The sequence below is a fragment of the Cyphomyrmex costatus genome, unplaced genomic scaffold, assembly GCF_001594065.2.
Source record: "Cyphomyrmex costatus isolate MS0001 unplaced genomic scaffold, Ccosl1.0 scaffold172, whole genome shotgun sequence".
Classification (NCBI taxonomy): Eukaryota; Metazoa; Arthropoda; class Insecta; order Hymenoptera; family Formicidae; genus Cyphomyrmex; species Cyphomyrmex costatus.
In genome coordinates, this window is record NW_017275737.1 from 197,529 (window position 1) to 216,525 (window position 18,997).

An 18,997-nucleotide genomic window follows, 5' to 3' on the forward strand; every position below is an offset into this window, starting at 1 on the left:
GTTTCTTCGATGCAATCATATATTAAGTATACACAGCATGTATCATTTTCAAATGCTCCCTTTTTTTTGTTTCTTCCTTTTTTATTTCTAATTTTTTTTTCGTCTGTTCTCCTTCTCTTCCCTCTCATCTTATACGATTTAATACGATGTCAATACACCGGGCGGTGTCGGCACAACCACCGTGTGTTGTGGTACCACAGGCGGTGCCGGTGGTGCTAAGGGATGCCCGACTAGAACTGCCGCCGCTGCCGGTATTGGTAGTACACCGGATTGCGGTATAGCCGATGGTGTGCTAACTTGTGTCGGTGGGCCTTCAGCTGCGTGCTTGCGCAAATGTCGCAGCATGTTGCCCTTCTCAACGAAGGTTTTCCCACAATCCGGACAACTGTGCGGCCGCTCGTCTGAATGCGAACGCCGGTGCGAGACCAAGTGTCCTTTGCACATGAAATCTTTAGGGCACAGATCGCAGCGAAATGGTCTCTCGGCATTGCTGCCCTTGTTGTGCGAACGCATATGAAAGAGAAGATTGCCCTTTAGTGGGAAACTCTTGCCACATTCTGTGCACACGAATGGACGTTCACCAGTATGGCAACGCATATGATTGACGAGATGTTCCTGTAACAGCGAATTAAGAAATAGATATGACGAATGTTATCTACCTACAATTGTAAAGATTAGATAGAAAGAGAGAAATGTGTACGATTAAGATCTATTTTATGCAATATTATTATACAAAAAAATCAATATTTTATTATTAATGAGTATTATATAAAACGAAATGATGTTTCTCTCTTTAAAGGAGCCAACGTACCTTTCTTGTAAATGGTTTGGAGCACACGTTGCAACAGTGTGAGGAATCTCCAGTATGTTGACGGAGATGGTTATTTAGATGTTCTTTCCTAGTGAACGTCCTTTGGCAAAACTCACACCTATGTGGAGATTCGCCAGTGTGGATGCGCACATGATTCGTTAAATGCTCCTTTCGAGTAAATGACTTGGAGCAGAAGTGGCATCGGTGTGGCGATTCGCCTGTGTGTTGACGCACGTGATTGGTCAAATGTTCCTTCCGCGTGAAGGATTTGGTGCAATACTGGCACTTGTGCGGTGACTCACCCGTGTGCTGCCTGACGTGGTTCACCAGGTGATCCTTCCGCGTAAATGCTTTCGGACAGTATGAACAGCGGAAGGGCGTCTCCCCTGTACACAGTTTACAAGCGAATTCGCGTTGTTTGAGAAAAATCCGTCATTTAGAACTCAGTAGAGTTATTCTGCACAAGGCGAGTTTTGCTTGATGTAACGCACAGAGAAGGCACAATATCGGAAATTGGACAGAAATTTCCAAATAGTCCAAAAAGTGAAAAAGTAAATTTACATCTCAAATATATAAAATGTATATTTCTGTATATCAAAGAATTAATTTATACTAATTTTAAAACTGTATAATGAAGATGATCTATGTAAAGAATCAGTAAAAAAGCTATTTGTCTCATTTTCTTTTAATTTTTAAATTAGAAAGATTTTAATAAATTAAAAACAAATTCCCCAGACTTTAATTTAGCATCAACATAATTGTTTAAGATCGCTATTTAGTATTGCAAAAATTGTTGTATCCATTATTACGGGAAAAATTTTGAATTATTTTCTATTCAATATTGTGTGTGCCGTGTTCTTACGTTACATCGAAGAAAAGTCAGCTTGTACAGCAATATACTACAGTGTACTCTGGATATTATACTTACTAATTTTGTACATCAAATAATACTGAAATACTATTACACTACCATGACTTTTACACTAGCATGAAATCTTATCTTGCGATTTGTTAAAAGAGCAAGTACGTATAAATTTCTCTCTTGAATCTCACATCTAATAATTAACATTTTATATTAACTATATTTGAACTAAAACGAAGTTCGAGACTTGTACCACCCATGATAATGAGACAAAGTTACAAAAGCTAAGGAATTATTTACAAGTCTCCGACAGTATGAAATACACAATTCGTTTGGCAACTTGTCGGGAATACGGAATAAAAGCTGTGAACATTTATAAATGAATTGTTTAAGTACTGTTAATAGGAGACATAGTAATGAGAGCGGTGTATTAGGCAGAACTGCAGCAAATGTTCCTGGGGAATTCAGTAATGAAGTAGAGTTTTGTGATACTCGGTTAGGTGTAAACATGGTGTACAATGAGACGCGTGGCAACTGAGAATGAGTGAGTGAAACTTTATGGCGATCCCGTCTAAATGAAAATCAATTCTCATGCAAGTGTCCAATCCTCAGCTGAATGCGCCAACGTACATATACAGGTTGTCCCACTTCTAGTGGATCAATCGTTAACGATACCATCTTTTAAGTGAAGACAATTCTGATATTCAAATAACGTTGAGACTTTTGAGTTACGGAGCGAATAAAAATGAATTCTGTAATGTGAACTTTAGAATTTCAAATAAATAATTCCGCTTTTATTATATTTTAATATATTAATTGGTTTAAAATTTTAAGTAAAATGGTAATTGTCACCTAAACTTAGTCACGTTTCTACTTCTGAGACGCGTAACGCATTCAATATTTTTTATCAAAGAAAATCAGCTCAAAAGGCTCAAGTTCAAGATCGCGATTAAAGCCAGTGAATCCAGTAGAAGTAAAACAGCCTTTGTGTAAAGCCAGATGAAACTGGAAGCGTGTGGAAAGATGCGTGTCTCGACTAGCGTTCGATCGAACTACCTAAAAACGCTGCTTGATGTTATACGAAGTGTAACTGACTATTCTCATAGAGTCCTTCTACAATATCGATCTCTTATAGCCTCTAAAGAAAAAAAGAAAAAAAAAAGAAAAGATAGGATAAATTCTGAATTCTTTTTTCCCTCTCAATGCCACATATATGTATGTTAAATATATATATATATATATATATATATAAATAGACCACGAACACAACTACTTTTAATAGAGATACTCTTAACAATGATTATATCGGTTGCCCGTGAAGTGAACATCTGCCAACCGCTCTCACCTGTGTGTTGGCGGATGTGGTTAACAAGGTGTTCCTTTCTGGTGAACGATTTGGAGCAGAAGCCGCATCGGTGTGGAGACTCACCCGTGTGCTGGCGAACGTGGTTCAGGAGATGTTCCTTTCGCGTGAATGTCTTCGAACAGAAGTCACAGCGATGTGGCGTCTCGCCCGTATGCCACATTATGTGGTTCGTGAAGTGCTCCTTCCTCGTAAACGACTTACCTGCATACCGTAGCGTTGAACAGAAAAAAGCATCGAAAACAGGCACGCTTCATTAGATTGCAATACCAGAGGAACGTTCATTTTATACATATATCATATGTATAAAGTACATGGTGCAAATCGCGTGATTGGGACGATTCCAAGATATGTGGAAATTTGTAATTAATCTTTCATTATTACTAGTAATTAATACTCAGAAAATACCTTTTGGAAGACTGTGACTGATTGTGAGTCACATTCTTGACTTATACTCTATCAGATTAAATTAAAAGGACAATCCTAGATGGCTGTTCATAAATATAATAGTATGAGAAAAACAAGCAATTTTCATGTTTAATTTTTAACACTTTCAATGTAAAGGGGACGTACAAAAACTAACGTACCCATCGAATCTCGAATAACCCAATTAAGAATTTAATCACGCGCAAGCTGCAAGCGTTCAATTTCGATTATTATGATCGATCACATTGAGCCGTAGCCTTCGAAAAATAAAACTGCAAATTTGTATGTACAAAGGTTATAATCCGAAAGTAAGTTTTCCTATTTTATGAAAAACAGAAAGACAAAATTTTAAAAAATGAGGAATTTTTTTTAACTCATTACACACTATGGTTATTTTTTTTTTTATAAAATTGCCATTTCTTTTTCTATGCATTTGTTGTATAGTGAAAAGTTTTTCCACATTTGTTTGTATCACAACGTGCTCATTTTCGCGAACCACCTATTAACCGCTGTCTTAACTTCCTCGTAATTATTGCATTGCTGCAGGCCGTCTAGATAGAGCTTTACTTTGGGGAAGAGCTGGAAGTCGCTTGGATCAAGATCCGCAAAATGTTTCTATAAGGCCTGAAGAACCCAAGGCTGCGTTCGAAAATGTTACCCGAATGTCCTCGTATATCATCTTATTCTTGTTTAATATTGCGGGTAAACAACAAGGATAAAACGATATACAGAGACACTCGAATAACGTTTCCAAACGCATCCCAGAATCGTTTCTTAAGTGAAAAAATAGGGAAATTTACTTTTGATTGATCGTAAACGACTCGCGAAGAGTGAATATGACGTGATATACACAAAGTGTGAAAAAACTTTTCACGATACAACAAATGCATACAAAACAATGTCGATTTCTTGAAAAAATAGCCAAAGTCTAATAAATTAAAAAAATGTGTTCATAATTTTAAACTTTGTTTTTCTATTTTTCCTAAAGTAGAAAAATCAGTGGGTCAATTCCAAACAGAATCGTAACACTCATAACTCGTTCTCGTAAAACTTGTAAGAATTTGTGAATTATGATTAGTATTCTAATTTTATGCGTGTGTATCGTAAGACGTACGATTGTCAGTAAATATCTACGATTTCTTGTACAATAAATCTTACGGCTAGTAAAAGAATCTGTCTTTAAAGATATTACATAAAAGATGACTGCGCACAATATCGAAGAAATAGAGAACAGCAAGAATTTCAACCTAACAAAAACTGTACTCCACAATATATGATTTTTGAGAGATTGAAATTCTTATATTCTCTGTTTTTCCTATTCCATTAATGATTTTTTGATTGTAACACCACACCCCAAAGTCTCCCGAAATGTGCACGCCGCGAAAAAGAATGAAAACCATTGGTTTGGCGCGCAAATTTTCCCCATTTTGAAAAACGTCGAACCGGTCAACGCGCGCTTGTATGTATACACGTGTCACGTGACATGTATAGATCGGGGCGCATGCTTGCGACCCCGTTCGAATAAAAATACAAATTTCGAATTCGCGATACTTCGTCGTGGTGAACGCGCGGCAGTATTTTTACTTGATCCGTCTGCGATCGCGTGAGGCACATCGTCAATAAGTGTGATCAACGCGAAGCGTAATTGACTGATTAGTGTCTTGGCACACATCTGACAATTCGCACGAGTAATCTCGGAACATTACATTTTGCGGCCAAATATCTGATCCGCTACGACATTCGTTACAACAAAGAACGAATTAAATCGACAGACTGCCGTGTGCGATGTCAAACAAAGAGAACTGAACATTTTCTTTTCCCAACACAATTCAACGACATGACACTTTGCGGGTATTTACCGTAATTTTGATTCGGACGTAAGAGACTCGCGCACGGCGCGCAATGAAACTCGATTTCCGACGCCGTACAAGGAAATACCACGAAAATCAACGATTTACCGTCGACGGAATTAATTTCGTCGTATCGTCGATAAAAATGGCACACGCAAAAACGTGATCGTATCGGGGGTCCGGTCCGCAGAAGGTTGGCACGCGAGCGAGCGAATTAGAATGATAGAGAGCTAGAAAAAAGCAGCAGGAAAAGCCTCGTACAAACCGCTTAAATTTACGAAATAGCAAGTCATGCCATCACAGTTCACGATCAGACGTTGGATGAGAAATAAAGGGCCTCTTTTATAAAGAACCGACCGGCGGCGGGTTGGAGCCTCGCACGATTCCCGAGGACTGAGGAAGGAAGAATGGGGTTTTCCCCCCCCGTCGGCAGTCGGGGACGAGGGCAAGCGCACCGACGCGGCTCTCTAAGGTTAGAGGGGCGCCTCCTCGTCTCCGCGAAGGAATGCGCACGACTTGCGCTCCGCGGTCGGCCGACCGACCGGGCGAGGAAGGGGCGGTTTACTCGCGATGCGCGATCAATTCTCGCGAATTTTATTTCACCGCCGCGGCAGCGGCTGCGGCTGCACGCACACACACACACACACACACACACACACGTGCACGTTTGTACACGTACACGCGCACAGAGCGCGTTCGACGTAACTCCCGGTACGCGTCATGTCAATTTTACCGAACGCGCGCTCGATTTGCGCTCGATTTGTCAAATCTCATCGATCGGGCGGTGCCGGATCGTGAGAGAGTCGATCTCTCTTTTCCTTTTTTTTTTTCGTTTTTTTTTCTCTTACGACTCGAGGATATTGCTTGTTCAATAAATGCGTGTTCGAGATGAGCTAAAGAAATTTCAGAGATGCACAACTCTTCTCGATGCTTATAGAAAATGATGAAATCTCTACGAACCGTGAAATGATTTTTACCGGAATCGATACCTACTTATTTTGGCTGAAGAAGACTCGATAAGTCGAAAATATCTCAGCATTATTTAAAATAAAATTTGTTAATTTTCATTCGACATCTCTTTATCGCTTGTCTTGGCTTTATTTCTTTCTTCTAAATTAATTTAATATCATATTGTAAATATTAAATCACAATGTAATACTTCCAGTTATTTATACTGAATTTAATGTCTTTGGAGTATAAATTATGCATCTCTAAAATGGAATATTGTTTTATTAATTAATATTGGTAGATGTATCCAAACATTTACCATTTGGGATTGCAAAAAAATATAATATATACAACATATATATAATATATACACTAATAAAAGAAATCTCAGTACTTCAAAGCTTACAATGCGTTCTCTGAAAAAATGTACACACTGTAGTCAATTTTTCAACGCAAACATAAATTAAAAAGCGCATTCTTTTCATGCCTGTATGTGAAAACTGTAGCAACCATATTTGTTACACTGAAACTAGTATATGTGCTGATTTCTCCAACTCAACTAATTCTAATCGATGATTAACTGTCAACCGTAATTGGTCAATTGTACTAAACAGCAAATGCTGTTGGTAAAATCAACTCTATAGCTTTAAAAGTTAGAGAATTATTTTTTTTAATTCTCTCTCTTCCAAGTTGCTTAAATCTTAAAGTTCAATGTTTTCTCATATAACATTAGCAGAATTAGGAAGTAACTAGTTATCTTTTTACAGAATAAGAATGTTGATTTTACGAACAATTCGGTTTCCGGCCGCATAGATCGACAATAGACGCGGTATGGCGATTGAGAGAATGGACGCAGGAGGAGGCTAGGCAGGGAAAGTTCAAGATCTCAGATAGAGGAAAAGTTAACAAATTACATTTAAATAATTTAACGATTTGACCATAATTCTTTTTCCATCCGAGATCTCGGATCGATTTCTAGCACTTTAGATACAAAGCTTTAGCGTAAAGTCCAGTAGACTTTATTTCAGATCGCAATGTAATTGTAAATTTAATAATACTTTAACTTATCTTAAATACAGATGAACATTTCTTCGCGCGCGTGACAAAATAAAATAGATTTCAAAAATTTCACCGATCGGAAAATGGATTTGTTATATTTCTGTATAAATTACTATGGTTAAATTCTCTAAGCTTCTCTAATTAAAAACTTAAATGATTTTCTGTTAAAAAAATTCTTATTTGCTACTTTAATAATTACAAATACATTATATCATATGGAATACATATGTATTTTGTCAGATAATATCAAATAATATCATACTTACCTTGTTTCAAAATTTGTTACTATAAATCTTTATTAATCATATTTCTAAATTCATCTTTCGTAATAAAGTACTTGGCAATAATATTTTATCAATAATCAATGACTGCGTTCAGCAGAGAAAGCAGCTTTGTAATTATTGTAAAATTCTTCAATATGGTTCTTGCTTTTGGTTTTTTATAAATCTAAATATCTAAACTAATTATATTGAAGAATTTTGTAATAATTGCAAAGCTGCTTTTCTACTCAACCCAGTCATTGATTATAGAAAATATTACCTGTGCAACAACAGTCAATTGTTATTAATAATTTTAGCAAATATTGGATTATCTGGTTTCATTTCAATCGTAACACAAATGACTGTAAAGATAATATTTAAGTATATTTTGATTTAAAAAGTGCCGAATATAAGAACTGGAAAAAGTCAAAATGTTATTTCCAACATACCAATGATTTGAATGTGTATTATCATATTTGTGTGCGCAATTGCCTATATTATTATTCTTCTCGGAATTTATTTTTAAATTTTCTGAAATATTGTCAATTAAAAAAAAATATTACCTTGGAAAGAAATTAGAGAAAGATGACAATCATGTCAATTCAGGAAATATTTCTGGAATCGTCCCATCAAACATCGTAATTTGCTTCGTTACTTATAATTTATATAACGGCATAAATCTTCCTTTTTCATTCGAATTAATTTCCAAATTTACATTTAAATTACAGATAGAAAAATATGAAAAAGATTATACCACTTACCACATATTTCACAACGAAACGGTGTGTCGTTTGTGTGCGAGCGCATATGATTAGCGAGATGCTCTTTCCGTGTATACTTCTTGCCGCAAGCTTGACAATGATGAGGAGTTTCTCCTGTATGCCACATAACATGGTTCATAAAGTGTTCTTTGCGAGTAAAGCTCTTCTTGCAAATATCACATCGATGTGGAGTCTCACCGGTGTGTTTGCGAACATGATTTACCATATGTTCTTTTCGAGTAAATGTCTTCGAACAGTATTGGCATCTGCAAGAATCATGCCACGGTACTTTTGCTATCTCCAAAGCCGTATAATTAAACTTCATTATCCATGGACTGAATTTCAATATCAACATATAATACTAGTTACAAATTTGAATAATTTTTAGTTCAAGAAAAGGAAATAACTTTTTTAATGTATTTTTAAGGGGAGCGCCAAGTTCGAATCTGCTGTCAGAAAAATTCCATCAAATCAAATTTTTAAAATATATTAAATACATTTATTTCCTAATTTTAATAAAACATATTTTCTTACATCTCTTAAAAACTAGATCTAACGAAAATATTTCAATGAAAGATTCAGGTATAGTGTCAAAAATTATTCTAAAAACAGCCTTTATGCTTTTGCACAAAACCTTATAAACTAGTGAAATTATTAACTTTATTGTTGAGAAGTCATTGTCATTTACTATATTTATTCAATAACTTTGATCATATTTGGCATCTGAATAAATCATACGAGTGAATAAAGACTCACCTATACGGCGTCTCGCCTGTATGACATCTTGTGTGGTTATCCAAATGCTCTTTGCGCGCGAAACTCTTACCGCAAACCGTACAATTGTATGGTTTGTCGGTAGCATGTCTTTTCATGTGACGTTCTAGTGAGGGCGCATTCGCAAAGACGTGAAAGCAAACGGTACAAGTAAACATGGATCCACCCAGATGACATTTGCCGTGACGTGTCAAATCGTTCGCATTCGAGAACGCTTTGCCGCATACCTGAAATCACCACACATTCAATACTGATCTATATACGTATTTTGAATGAATGAATCGCTGCACACATAAACGATTCATCGTATTGTATACCTGACATGTGAATGGCTTTCTCTCAGTATGATATCTGCGATGTACAATGAGCTGATAACGAAATTGGAAGATCTTTCCACATATCTCACAAGCGTGGCTGCCTACCGACACGGGCGATGCGCTCGGGCCCGGCGTCGCTTCGCCGTCGCTTGACTTTATGTCAAATTTGTTCAGTTGAACCTGCTGCACGATTGGTGTGCCATTTTGTATCGTGGTAACTGTTTGTGTAGGTACAGTGCTACCTACTAAAGTCGTTCCAGCTGCAATCTCACTCTGCAGCTTTCCAAAGACTTCATGATACGCCAAGAGCTGATTAATATCTTCAACATTAACCTGCCAAAAGAACAAATGCAATATTCTCGATATTTTTAGATACAATTATTACAATGGTTTCCACATATTTACCTTGTACATATTTTGTACCATTTCGACGCCAAGAGTCTTAGCCAAATCTTGCTCGTTTCCTGCGCTAATTTTGACAACCGATCCGTCTGCAGTCCTCACGTCCATCATGTGTCCTCCTGGTTTCAAGTCAGGGACTTGAAATCTATAGAAGAGAGAGAGAGCATCATTGTTATATTTATTCAACATCAATATAAAGATTGAAAATTAAATATTTGTATACATACTGGGTCATATTCAATTGCCGCAATTCCTTTTCTTTTTCGGGTTTCTCAGAGTTATTCTGACTTCCCCCCTCAGTGGTGGAATTACCGCTGATGTTGACTCCAATCTGCTGCTGCTGCTGCTGCTGTTGCTGCTGCTGCTGTTGTTGCTGCTGCTGCTGTTGCATCAAGGTCTGTTGAAGATCTTGGGGTGGTTGTAATTGCAGATCGCATTGAACTTGACAGTGAACCTGATTGTCGCTGCAGCGCTCGGTGGTACAACTTCCGCCTTCGTCCTTGACTTTGTTGTCGTCCCGTTGCGCGTTTTGGCCGTGCGCCGTTGGCCCATTGTTCTGAGCGTTCTGATGATTCGGTATCTGATGATGAGACTGCTGCTGCTGTTGCTGCTGCGGCTGCTGCTGTTGCTGCTGGTGCAGCTGCTGCTGCGCTTGCGCCTGCATTTGTTGTTGCATTTGTGCATGTGCAGCCAGATGACTAACACTCGCTGGTAGATGTGCGCCGTCTAAATTAAGGCCAGGAAGAGACACAGGAATCTGCCAAACATATACAAAAATATTTATGCAATATAATATTTAAAATATATATTTATAATATTACACATATATACATAATTATATGATACACTTTACTTGTGCGATAAGAATCAATAATTTTAAATAAGCAGCTTATATAGAATTATATTTGTCTGAATCTTTTGGTATACTAAAATATGTAATCTTTCAAGCATTCTTCACTGACTTTCTAAACGCAAATATGTTTTAAGTAATTAATAAATCTAATCTGTACACGCATATAACTATAAGCAACAAGTAAATTAATATTATGAAATAGTTTCTGCACGTAGGTGACAAACTGTACAAAATGGAATATATTGTATACAATAAAATAAAATTCCTTGTGTAAAATAACAAAACAGACGAAAATTATAATAGTGAAACATAAGTGCCAAATATTCGATCATTCTTTGATCGTTACAGTCGTCACCTACAGTGTGTCGCTTACTAACACGCATCCTCATTAAAAAAACGATGCGTGTTATGTAACTCCTGCAAAAGCATAAATCTAACTACTCCAGATCGGAGTAATTGGAGTAAGCCGCATTCAGATTGTTGTCGTTACACAAAACACGTGCCGCTACACATTAACAAACCTGTGGATTCGACTGCAGAGAACTGTGATGGCTGCTGCTGCTGCTAACTGAAGGCTGATGATGATGCGCGGCTGTTGACTGTTGCTGATGATGCGAGCTGGAAGTCAACGCCATTTCCTGGTTCAGTGAAGAGGCTGGCTCTTTGGAGGATGATGCCTCCCCACCGCCACCACTCCTATGCGAGGAGTTGTGGTGGGAATGGTGGTAGACCGAAACTTGAGGTAGCGGTCCGGGAGAAAACAGATTGGTGAGGACCCAATACTTAGCTACCGAGGAGGCTACCGAGGAGGCTAACGCTACGGCAGTACCTACACGCAGGTCCGCGGATGAATGGGGAGTACTCCCTACATTGCCAAGACTCGCGGTCGCAGTAGCCAAACCACCTGGGTATGAAGGACGACCACTTTGACCCGCGTTTACATCCTACCGATATACATTCAAACATTTGTACAACATTGATAGAGCATGCAGCGGCATGCACCAGGCTGAAATCCAATCGACAAATGCGTCACTTTTGACACGTGTCTCTCTCTCTCCCTCTCTCTCTCTCTTTCCCTTTCCTCTGCAACCCCCCCCCCTCTCTCTCTCACTCTCTCTTTCTCTCTTTCCCTCCCTTCCTCCCTCCCTCTCTCATAACAGGAAGGATTCCATCGATATTCGTTATCAATGAATTTACTCTACACCGGAGACAGTGGTCTTTCTATATTAGGTATATAGAGAATATGAACCTTGAGGCAAACGCTGTATATCCACACCTATATCAGACCGTACGATGTAATCGTAAAGGCACATTCCATTTTCGAACTTAAATACATGCAATCTGTTAGAGCTCGATATGTTAAAATATTACGCATAAAGACAACGGGAGAAGCAAAATATTAGAGTTACAAGAGTAAAAAAGAGTAGAGAAGAAAGCGTAAGCAAACTTATATATAGATGTATGTACGCTACAAGCATTTCTAACTTAAGGAACTATAAATTACAGCAATTTGACTTGTGAATCTCTAAATTTCTCGAAGCGAAACCTTACTCCAAAAGAGTAAGGTTTAAGATGCTGCCACTATCAAAAAGGCGTAAAAATTTGCATTCTTCAATAAAAGTGACAGATTTTCACTCTTTCAAAGTGAAATTTCACACTTTTAAAGCGAGAGTCATTTTAAAAAAAGAAAAGTAAAATTTCTTTTCTTTGGAATGACTCACTCCAAAAATAGAAAAAAGTGAGAATCTATCATTCTTATTCAAGAGTGCATATTTTTCACTCTTTATTTTAACCCTTTTGTAATGAGATTTCACTCCAAGAAATTTAAAGAGTAACCATACAAAGTAAAAATATCTAATAAAAAACTCTAAAGGCATTTATCGTAGGTAAAATAATTGCAAGTAACAAAATGTAAATAAAACATTGCGTTGAAAAAAATAACTAAACGTCGTATATGAGCTTTAATTCTATAAAGGTTTGTAAAACATTAGAAATCTAATCTCTGACACAATTCATTCCAGCACGCAGACTAAAAGTGAACAATCCGTAAATTAAAAAAAGCTCATTATACAAAATGTTTTAATATATATTTAAAAGTCAGCACAAGTGCATCTGTGTAATCGTAATTTGCGCATTTGTAGTTTGGTGTATAGCCTGTTTTGCGACTGGAAGGTATCTCACCTCTTGTTGTGCCTGCGTAGTCGCTGGCAATGCATGCTGCTCACTATTCATCTTCGTTCACTGAAGAATATTAATTAAACGTGTCTGACATACTTCATTTTTCATCCTGCAAAATGCATTATGTAAGGTTAGTCTCGCTTCATTACCTGCTAAGTCAAAAATACTAACGCGAGTAACGGATAAACAAACACACACATCATTATTCGCAGCAGCCAAGGATTCGAGGTGAGATAAAAGAAGTCGAACGGGGGGTATCTCAGACGTGAACACGTCGGCTTTTCAACACAGGCTTAATTAACGTGCGAAAGCGGCGTGCGCGTTAATTAAATAATGTAATGCGCAACGGCAAGCGTATTGGGTTTGTAACGACTTTTCGTTGTGTAATATCGATTCACGATATCAAAAAAATGCGCACCATATTGTTATCGTGGGAGATGCTACGATTTTTCCACGAATTGCGGCTTTTCGAGCGTTATGTACGTCTTTAAGAGAGCGCGGTCTCGTGTCGTGTACGTGACTTTTCTCGACGGAGTCCTATATCGTCGCGATTACCGATATACGGCGGTCGTTGCGTCATTCGAAATCTGGCGAAACGTGCTATCTATCGTCCGTTTAACCTCGAAAAATGAACCGTTGCCACGAAGGCGACGGGCGGACGAGTAATCGTTCGTGATCGCGCCCGAGTCCGCGTAAACATTCGCGTGAACCGAGCGAGTGAGCGAGGGCGGGAAGACGCCATTCGCGATGACGATGACGACAATGACAAGCAAGAAGGAATGCCGCGATTGTACGATTACATTTTAACCTCGCGGCGCTCTTCTCTCGACGGGCTCGTCGCTGCTCGGCCGCGAGCGGGAAAGAGTGAGTCATCCTTTGGTACGCGCCATCATATCGCGCCGCACCGCGCCACAACCGGACGACGAGGGACTCGTTCCCTTTCAGCCGCCACTTTATCGTATCTTCCCATCTCCGTCTCTATCGCTCTCCCATTTTTTCTCCGCGAGCGAAACAAAATTCTACTCCGATAATGCCATGAGAGTAGCCGTGAGAGCGAGAGGGAAGAGACGAGACGAGAGAGGACATGTGAAAGACGCGGGATTGGAAATGGACGGATCTCTTTAATGGCGCGGCCGCCGGAGCAGCCGCGACGAAGAAACGAACGGGCGCGTCGCGGCGGCGGCGGCCGCCGACGACCGCTACGTGCCATCGGCTACGAGAATTCCCGTCGTCGGGTATCGTTCGTCGCCGTCGGGCCGTCGTCGATCTGGCGCGTTCGCTCCTTCGCTCCACAGAGAGCAACGGGGACAAGGGGCCAACAAGATGGACGTGCTACGCGGCGGACTCGGGGCGAGGGGGATACGGATAGACGCGCGGCGCGGAGCGGCGCGCCGCGGCGCAACACAATACGCGGATCGGCGCCCGGGTATCTAATGGATATAGGCGGGCAAGTTACAACTCACGTGGTGCGCGGTGCCGTCGGCGGTTCTCGCATCTCGTTCTCCGTCGGCTCTGGAGCCGCCTCCTCCTCGCCTCCTCTGCCACAAGTCTCCACACACACACACGCGCGCGCGGACGGGGGAGAGACGCGCGCCCGTCCCGACACCCAGGGAACGCGCGGGGAGAGGTACGGCCCGCGGTGGAGAGCGGCAAGAGGAGTCGGGCCGGGTGGTGGGGGCTCCGCGCACAGGTCGCCTTCGTTCCTTCGCTCTGCCTCTCCCGCGACGTCTCACCTCGCCACTGACACCCACAAACAAATCTCCGATAATGGCCACGCGCCCTCGCCTACAGTCTCTTCGACATCCGCCACGGTCAGTCCGACGAAGCCGGGACACAGGACGACCGCTTTCGGTCGCGGCGAATGCGAAATCGCGCGAGAATTTCACGGGAACGTCACCCCAACGAGGTCTACGTGTGCTCGCGGTTAACAGAAAATACGACGACTGTCATGGCGGCCCCTCGCCCACCCCGCAGGAACTTACGCGCGCGGGGCATCGCCGAGTGGACGGTCGCGGGACCGGTCCGTTAGGCGGCTTTCGCCCGACGGGGGGGCTCGGCGGTGCCGAAAAAGAAATTATGCGGCCTGTTTTGCGACGAAATGTTGCACGGTCCGCTCGCATTCCTTCTGGTAAACGCGCCAGCTGGCCCCTTCCCGTCTCGCCCAAGTTGCGCGCGCAGCTCTCAGTCACGCGCTTGGCTCGCGCGCTTCCGGTGGCGGGAAAATCACACGATTATGAAAACACATTTTTATTGCTGTACTATTCGCGAAACCCAAGTCCGTCTTATGACGCCTCTGTTGTGCGAAACAAATAAAAATGAAATTATATTAGAAGATTATACAATTCTATTGTAATGCTTCTGAGTATAATCGCCACAGCCATATTGAACCGTGACATCAGAAGCGTGAAACTTTTAATTTTTTTACGCCATTAATAAATAAGGGCAATTTGGATAAAGCAAAATGATGAGATCTTTGAAATAATTTTGGAAATAACCAGAAGCTACACCTTATTCCTCGATTCTGACAAGTAATGAAAAAATCAAGAATTTTCAAAAATTGTCAACTCTGTTTTGTTAATTCTTACGGTACACGTCTTACAAACACCGATAATAATTTTATCGATTTACAATATTAATTATTATTAACAAAAAATTTTAATTCTAATAAATTTTAGGAGAATACAACACTAGACGCACTAACTAAAATTCCAATTGACATTCGAAAATTTAAACTGTAGAAATCTAAACGCAAAAATTAAACAAATCAAATTATTCAATAAATAGATGAAAAATAATATTAATATTTTTAAAAAATCATAATTGCAAGGATTTTAAATGTGAATATTAAGTCTTGAAATCATACAAATTCAAATTTTTTAAAAATAGAGAAAATTTCAAGAATCATTTAAGATCTTGTTAAATTCCTCACTGCAAAATAAGAATCGTGATTACGAGATTTCTAAGAATTTTAATTTAATTAAATCTGAAGGTTTGCGAAAATAGACGAAAATTTAAACTCTCAAAAATTGGCAAAGTATACATATATATAATATATATTCTTTTTATACCTTCTTACATTTATTACTAAAATATTAATTAGTATTTACATCAATTTGTACAAGTGACCGCTTTCTGGTCATACGTATATATAATGACACGTTCAAGTGTGTGCGTGTAGTGTGTTTATGTGTATTCGTTTATGTGAATAAAATTGCAGCTGTATGATTCGCTTCTTTCCACTTTGTTGTCAAGTTTCTATTGTTATGGCAACTTGAATGGAATATGAATTCTTAAAACACAATATATAAATAAACATTCTAATGGGCATTCTTACGAATCATATAATATTCAACTTCATTGACATTAATGGTTACGTACAAATTTGCAGGGTTGGAGAGTAATGCATTATTTGTAACGCCGGTTATCGTTGCAATTATTTTTTCCAGTAATAATTGTGTCAATTTGCTTATTTCTAACATTAATAATAACACACTTGTTTTAATAAATAATAACAGTATATAATCGTCACTTTTATCATTACTTTGTACACATGCAACACATGTACATGAAACGTGCAAAGTGAATTGCAAAAGAAGAAAGTGTTATGTTTTACCGTGTTTGACCATGTTGCAATTAACCACATCATTATAGTCATAGGCCGGTATTCATATTCCATTCTTATTTTAAGAACGTCTAAGTAATGTCTTAAGATGCTAATGCAGCTGTCTGATTGGTTCCTCCATGGTCTGATGACACCTCAAAACTAAACTTAAGACGATCTTGAATATAAAAAACTGACTATGAATACCGGCCACAGTCTCGTGTTGAACCAGTGAATTTAGTGATCAAACAATTGGATGCCACTCTAAAAAAAATGTACATCGTATTCCCATTAGATTATTTTTCAAATTTTGATAATTTGATTAAACTTATACTGATGAGGACCTAAACGAAAGATCGAAATGTTTATTTGTATTATTATATTTTTTAATAAAATTATATTTATATACTTATAATCACACAAACAACTAGTGTTAGCTCTCATTGGCAATAATTTTACAAATTTAGATTTAATCCTTGAGCTTATATTCTTATAGAATTCTAAAAAAAGAAGTTATCAAAATTCAGTGAAAAAATAAAGAAATTGTAACGATTCGTTACTTTTTGAGTAACGTTAACAATGATGAGTTACTTTTCAAAGGAACAAAGTAACGATAATGATTTACTTTTCAAAAAAAAAAAGGACATTCCAACCCTGCGTATAATTAAAAATTTGTCAGAATAAAGATAGTATCAACTATGTAAATACGGATGTATGAAAGTCACAAAGATGCACTTCAACATTTCGATGTGAAGAAACGGAAACATTGACTAGTACACTATATAAAATAATTGTTATCAGATGTGTACGAAACAGAGGAATTAAATAAGACCAATGTTTATACATAAAGTGCTTACAATTTGGTATCATTGTACATTTTCTATTGCACCCTGTACTTGAATATGTTCTTTAAAAGTATAATTTTATCAAAGTGTGACACAATATTTAAAACATAAATATTGTTTCATAGAAATTCAATGAGATGTTATGAAAATGTCATTTATGGCTAGGTTTACACCGTGAATTAATTTAGGTTGCGGTTTATACCCCAAATTCGATCTAAATTATTTAGGTCCCTTGCTGTAAATACTTGAGAGATGATTTGACCTGACTGTAGGTCAGACTTCGATTTTTGATGACCTGATTTAAAATAAGCCGTCTGTAACTTCGGTGTAGCAATCATGACATTTAACCATCAAACTGTCATCTTAAATTCGCGATTTTAAAAAACAGCTAAAAATGTAACAACGTAGATAGTGCTAAGACCGCAAAATACTTCAGATCGCTTATGATATAATGTTTGGGGCCTAGACCTATCTTGAGTCGCACTATATGTCAGGTTGCTTATAGGTCTATATATCAGTGTAAATGGTCGGCGCCTGGATCTATTTTAAGTCGCATCATAGGTCAGGCCGCGTATAGGTCTCTCGGTGTAAACGTAGCCAAATATTCAACATTTCACGTTCTAAAGAAAACAATGGAAAGTTCAAATTAATTCGAATTTACAAATCTTATAAGCGCAAATTTTTACATGATTGTTTCTTTAATAACGCTTTAATTTAATGAGAATTCTTTGTATTTTTAACGATATTTGTCTGTGTCTCATATTGATCGTAAGAATATTTATAACTTATTCATTTCCTGATTATCAATATTATTGATAATTTGGAAATGAGTTTTACCTTTTATAATTGAACTAGTGTACTGAATTAAAGGAAAAGATTACTCTTTTAAATTTATCAAAAACAAGAAAAAAGTTTCAGTGCAATCCAATGTAGTTTTAGAATATACTGGAAGTGCCATTCAATCTAAATAATGTAACAAAAATGTTCCCAACATGTCTGTCGTCGTCTATTTAAAATCTGTTTATGTGCGCTTGCATTAGACTAGATAATAATGGTGTACAATTACCTGACGCGGGGTCTATAATAGAAGTAGCTATTATAGCGTCTTAAGTTGTAAAAAATTAACCATTCACAGTCAAATATTAGAAGAATGATCAATTATGATTGGTCACACACAATTTTCTACAACTTAATACTCTACAATTGCTACTACTTCCAGAGTAGATTTCGTATAACTTTACGCGATACACATCTTTGTAATATTAAAGAATTTCAAAACTGTAGACAATCAACGCATGCGCATCGCAATAAAATAAACAGATGAGAACAGATGTTAGAGAGAGAGAGCGCCAATTAGCTATATGGCATTTTCAGTATTTATTCCAAGAGTGCAGTAATAAAAAGCAAACCTAATATACGTTCGATATCGATATCGCATTATCGAGTAACAGACATAGATTGCTAAATGTGCGCAGATAGAATTTATTTCATACGATCCTTTTGCATGAATAACATAATTGATAAATCTCGTTAATGCAATACAAAGTATCGTTATAAGATTGTCAAAGAAGATTATTGAGGATTTCCGAAATATTGTTTAAATGACGATATTTAAAATACGCAAGCATTTGTAACTCTTCTTTACAAGTCTTTTGGATTTTGTTATGTATTTCACTATCAGTCGATA

The 18,997-nt window shown here is 38.1% G+C and overlaps 1 protein-coding gene across 4 annotated transcripts; it reads right to left on the reverse strand.

Moving 5' to 3' along the window:
- Positions 1 to 14,720, reverse strand: LOC108772012 (zinc finger protein 271). 4 transcript variants are annotated; one of them, XM_018537455.1, is made up of 11 exons: positions 14,328 to 14,720; positions 12,868 to 12,973; positions 11,208 to 11,630; positions 10,061 to 10,590; positions 9,837 to 9,978; positions 9,432 to 9,764; positions 9,097 to 9,341; positions 8,341 to 8,606; positions 3,019 to 3,240; positions 812 to 1,197; positions 1 to 615 (listed from the first exon to the last, which is right to left on the reverse strand). In XM_018537455.1, exons 2-11 carry the CDS (start codon positions 12,916 to 12,918, stop codon positions 139 to 141), a joined length of 3,075 nt encoding a protein of 1,024 aa, XP_018392957.1. In that variant the 5' UTR covers positions 12,919 to 12,973; positions 14,328 to 14,720; the 3' UTR covers positions 1 to 138. The 4 variants fall into 4 exon arrangements, with proteins under 4 accessions (XP_018392957.1, XP_018392956.1, XP_018392954.1 ...); XM_018537454.1 differs by having other exon boundaries at positions 3,103 to 3,240; positions 11,208 to 11,304; positions 14,328 to 14,594; XM_018537452.1 differs by having other exon boundaries at positions 11,208 to 11,304; positions 14,328 to 14,594.
- Between the last annotated feature and the right edge of the window lie 4,277 nt (positions 14,721 to 18,997).